The sequence below is a fragment of the Pteropus vampyrus genome, unplaced genomic scaffold (genome assembly GCF_000151845.1).
Source record: "Pteropus vampyrus isolate Shadow unplaced genomic scaffold, Pvam_2.0 Scaffold365, whole genome shotgun sequence".
NCBI lineage: Eukaryota > Metazoa > Chordata > Mammalia > Chiroptera > Pteropodidae > Pteropus > Pteropus vampyrus.
Window position 1 is genome coordinate 1,205,342 of NW_011889146.1, and position 5,202 is coordinate 1,210,543.

At 42.1% G+C, this 5,202-nt stretch overlaps 1 protein-coding gene across 2 annotated transcripts in view; it reads left to right on the forward strand.

Moving 5' to 3' along the window:
• The first annotated feature begins 865 nt into the window (after positions 1 to 865).
• EXPH5 (exophilin 5) overlaps positions 866 to 5,202 on the forward strand; it is a 74,333-nt gene continuing 69,996 nt past the window's right edge. For both annotated transcript variants that reach the window (XM_011379563.1, XM_011379564.1), the window contains exon 1: positions 866 to 1,088. In XM_011379563.1, the coding sequence (XP_011377865.1) occupies positions 970 to 1,088 (119 nt within the window). In that variant the 5' untranslated portion in view covers positions 866 to 969. The remainder of the gene's footprint in view (positions 1,089 to 5,202) is intronic.

Genomic DNA, 5,202 nt, shown 5'->3' on the forward strand with positions numbered 1-5,202 from the left:
TTAAAAATGTGTATTTATTTAGAAATTTCCATTATATCTTGGAATACTTTCTAGGAAAAGCTATTTCTGTGTTTTTTATAGGATTATGCTTTGCTTTAGTCAGAGGATTAGGTATTTGAAAGTGGCACTTGTATTACTTCTTTGAAATAGTTTCTTAAGAAGAGTATCAAATCTTATAGAAAACCACAAACAGGTGCTTTCTATATTCTTTGCCCCAGGGCTTTCTCCAAAAATAACCGTAAACAGTTTTACGCCTTTTTTTCCCTCTAAAGTCTGAGAATGACTTTTGTGGGGCAATGGGATGGGAGTGTCTGTGGGATGGGGGCTTGGCAAAGAATTCATTTCCAAAAATATACTGAATTCAGCCCTTGGGCCTGGTTTGCTCACAGAAGGCTGTGTAATAAGTTCGGCCCTTTCTGGTCTTTCAAATAGAGTACCTTCAGACAGTTTAAGGCTCTTGGAGCAATTCTATGTCCTATGGGCTCTTTATTGAAAAGGAGAATTAGTCGTGAACCTCTTTCCTTTGCACTCCCTACTAGTCATGCTCAAGTTCTGAAAGCAAACAGCAACAGCCAAAACAAATACTTGGGAGCCAACACTTAAGCTTCAGCCTCAAGAGCAGAATTATGTAGGATTGTTGGTTTAACAAATCCAATAGGGAGTGGGGGAGGGAAAGAGGAGGGGAGAGGAAGGGCCCGCCCCTTTGGAATGTGATTGGTCCCCTCTCTCCCTTTAGCCGTTCATTTTGCATCTCGGTTGGATAGGTTGAGAGAAACCTGTCATTTAAGGTGGTGTCAAAATGATCCTTGTAGGTGTGGGCTGTTACCGAAGTTTGTGGTTTTAGATTTTCAGAGGTTCGGAGTGATCGGCTATAGGATCAAGTTCCTGAAACTTGTCTTCTATATCTTGAAAAATGTCATCGTAACAGGAGGCACCAAGGAGCTTAAGTGTAATTCACACACAGAGAAAATGACGAAAGTTCCTCAGGGGTTTGATTTCAGTTTCTTAAGTGACGAAGAAGCCAGGAAGATCCTTCAAGTCTTGGAAAGAAATGAGGAACTACAGAGGGCAGAGAAGGACAGGATCAGGTACAAAGCAAAATCCTTTCCCTTTTTCCTTAGGCCTGGGCCCAGCAGTGGCCCAGGCGTGCGCGGAGGGAGACGCGAGCTTTCGCTGGGCACCTGTCTGGGATCCCGGACTTGCAGCATCGGTCCGGGGCGCAGCTGGACAGGGGGAAATCTGCGCTGAGTTTTTCTCTTAAGGACGTTGAGGTGCTTGGTTGGTGCTCTTTCCACACACAGCATCCCAGAAGGGCTCGCTTGCAAGTCTCGGATCCCGCAGGGTGGGGAGCGCCCCCTGCCCTCGTCAGGCTGGCGGGTTCTTTGGTGCGTTTCTCTTGGAGTGGGTCTGGTGCCGCTGCCTCACTTTCCGCGGAGGGGAAGGAAGTGGGGCGGGGGGCGGGGGGCGTTGGGCTGGATCGGCCGCGGGGCCTCCAGGCTGGAACAGGGGCGGTGCAACCATGCCCTGCTGTGCTCTGGCGCCTCCTCGGCAATCCCGGGGCGTGAGCCAGGCGGGCAGGTGAGGGTGTCGCGTGGAGCGGAATCCTGGCCGGTGCGCACCCACGTGCTTACACAGCTCCTCCAGGCCGTCCATCGTCTCCCAAAACACTCTTCCTGGGTCCCAAAGACCCCTTACTCCACCCCACGTGGACATTCATTGAGGCCTGAAGAGCTAGCTCCTCAATGGCGGGAAGTGGTCCCTACCCCAAGAATTGGAGCTGGGATGCGCGGAGTTGGCTAGAACAGGTGAGTCTCATTGCTGCTGGTGCTGTGGGGAAGTTGCTGCGGAATTTCACCCTTGACCTTACAATGCAGTGTCGTAGGTGAGGAATTAGTTACCAGGGAATGAAATCAAGAGATTATTACCTGGGATGTAAATTAACCAGTTTTTCTGCTGAGGAAGAGTGGATATAAGTCTTGGAATTGATTAAAGGGGCTCTCTCACCAATTCTGGAATAGACCATCCAAAAACTTCTCCATTTGATTGTGGAAGGGAATTTAGAGCATCATTCTCAGACCAAAAAGTGTGGCATCGATTGAAATTTGGAAAGCCATTTTATTTGTGAGTGACATTTTTGGTGTGTGAGGAGGGTGGGGGGGAGGTGTTATGAATTTTAGGTTTCCACCTCCTTCCAAGTATCTCATTGCTCCTCTCAACCCCCAACCCCCAATAAAAACAAAAACAAAAACCTTCCAATATACTCTTCACACAGGGAAACCCTAGTTGCTCTTTGTAGAAGCAATTAGAATACATTGAGTTCAAAGCTTTGTCTTCTCTCTTCTCCATTAGATATGGCTCTTTTGAGGAGAAATAAATATTTGAAGTTTGAGCATGTGTATTTCACGCCATCACACTCTGCCTTTAGAAAAATAGGCTCCATCATTTCCTCAGTGTAAAAGTGTGCCCTCATAAACACAATATGTCCACACCCCACACACCCACATGCACGTACCCACACATATGTACATACACTATACACAGGCACACCCAACCTTGAAAAGGAGAACTTTAGAACTGCATGCAGTTTGTCTTCAACACATATTCCAAAAGGACTAAGAAACTGTGGTTGCTCTCAGTGTGTGTTCTTAGAAGGGTTTCTTGTCTGCAGAGGATGGGGCTTCTTAAGTGATCCAGTATAAATTGAAGGAAATTGAGGGGAGAATCAGGAAATAACAGAGGGAAGGAAGTTTTCATTTAGAATGTTATCAATGTAGCTTCTCATGAACTACAGTCTTAGAAATAGTAATACTATTTATTTTAGTTTTCATTCAAGGGAATTTTGACTTTTTATAGTTGACTTGATGCTTGCCTTGTGTTTCTTCTACAGCAGCTTTTGGTGACCAAGTCAGGTGACTTTAGGGGGAACTGGAACTAAACATAGGTGGCAAAGGCCATGCACTAGGCTTTAGAAGGAAGACTAAAACACATTTTTTGGTTTCATGGTGCTCATATTCTGACTAGAACATCAACAGAAAAAGCCATAAGCTAAAACAAAATCAATGCCATTAACTATTAAACTAACTATCAAAAATAATTACCCCAATGGTTTTTAAAAGTCACCATTAAAATATAAAAATAATTTAAGGAAGCTAGACACTTGGACCTAATGCTCAAGGCAATTATTTCTAGTACTTTCTTTTCCCTGGTGAATTCCTACATGCCACTATCAAATCCTCGTCACTGGGTAACAGACTCCATGGGATTGTTCTGCTTACCAACTCACATGCATTGGTTTTAATAGCAGGTACTGGCATGCAGAAAAGGCCTGAGATAACATGTCAACCTGGCTGCCTCTTCTGCTCATTTTCTTGATCATCATATTTTCCAGATCAAAAGTCAGAACACATGACTTATAATTCAAGAGTATTATTTGAGACTCTGGGAGGTCTTTTTACTATATTGAGAAACAGTCTCAAGATCTCTTGGCTAGAACAATAAGAGACCAAATAAGGAAGTTTGGAAAGTTTGCTGGTTGGGGGACAACTGATGAGTTGAGTTATACGTATGCTAGGCTTGACGTGTCTATAAGACAACCAAGAAGAAATATTTTATAGTTAGAAACAGAACTAGAATGTTATGCGAGCCATAGATGTTCAGAGATGGATGTTAAAGGTATGAGAATAGTTGAGTTCACATGCAGGAGACAAGAGCCCTACTCATAGAAATGCTCCTGAACACAAAGAACTTGCCCCAACCTCCCCTCATCAGTACTAGACCTCATCAGACTCCAGCTTACTAGGAAAGTATTTATGTTAAATATTATAATGTTTTTCATAGATAAAGTTTATTCAAATTTTTAGGAAAAACATCAAGATTCAAATTGATAAATAGGCAAAAGATAGAAATAAATCATTCATGCTAGCAGGTATCCCAACAGTAAACAAAACATACAGGAAAATGTTCACCCTCAAAGTAATAACTGAAAATTGAAGTAACCTCAAGATACCATGTTGCACCTTTAAAATAACATGAAGAATTGTGGCGGTTGGAGTGAAATGGATTTAGCACATTGTCAGTGGCATTATAAATTGAATACAGTCTTTTCGGTGAACGATATGGCAATACCTATAAAGATATGCCTTGCCCTTGACCCAGTCATCCAGTTGTTGGATATTTCTCATTAGTAGGAGACTGAGGTGGAGAAGGTGGCCGCACTGACATTGATTAAGTGCTGCCTTTTCATATAATAATAGTAATTACTGTGATAATAATAACAGCTAACATTTATTGGTCCCTTATTGCACACTAAGCACCAAACATGTTATATCTATTTAATTAATCCTCCCAATAACGTCATTAAGGTATACATTTTAATTTCCATTTTACAAAGAAGGAAACGACTTAAAAGGTAGAGTATTTTGACCAAGTTAAGCAGCAGAGCCAGAATTCAAATCCAGATCGATCTCAAAACTATTTCACCCATCAGCAGAGAATAATCTTCACAACCACCCTCTGGAGTAAGTATTATTAATGACTTTGTACAGAAGGGACACAAATTTAGCAAGGTTAAGGAACTTGCCTAAGGTCACACAGCTCATAAGTGGCAGAGCTAGAATTTGAACCCAGATCTATCTGGCTACAAAGCCTATGTTCTTTCCACTATACCATATTTTTCCCTAAAGAAATAATTTAGTGGAGGAAAAACAAGAAATATACTCTCAGATATTTATTGCAGTATTACCTATAATAATAGCAAACTAGTGGGAAATTTCAAATCTAAATATCCAATAAAAGCACAGTCATTACAAAGGACAATTATGAAGAGATCATTTATCTGACTCAGCGTGATATTTTAGTTATATATTTCTGACTACCTTGGTTGTTGCGTAGATACCTCAAGCTTATTACAGATACAACTATGGAGAGATACATATTCGGCATTGTTCTGTGAAAAAGTAGAACACAAAACAGTGCATATGTTATTATTGCACTTTCTTCAGGACATCTGTGCATGTGCACAACAACTGGAAGAAAATGGGCAAAAATCTGTGCTGCTTCTGATGAATCTCTAGGGCCTGATGCAGCTTCCGGCACACAGTAAACATTCAGTAAATGTTTGCAAAAGGCATGGGCTTGCCTACAGCTGGGAGGGCCTGTCTCCTGCTCTCTAGCCCAACACTGCCAAGATGGAAAGTCAGGCCT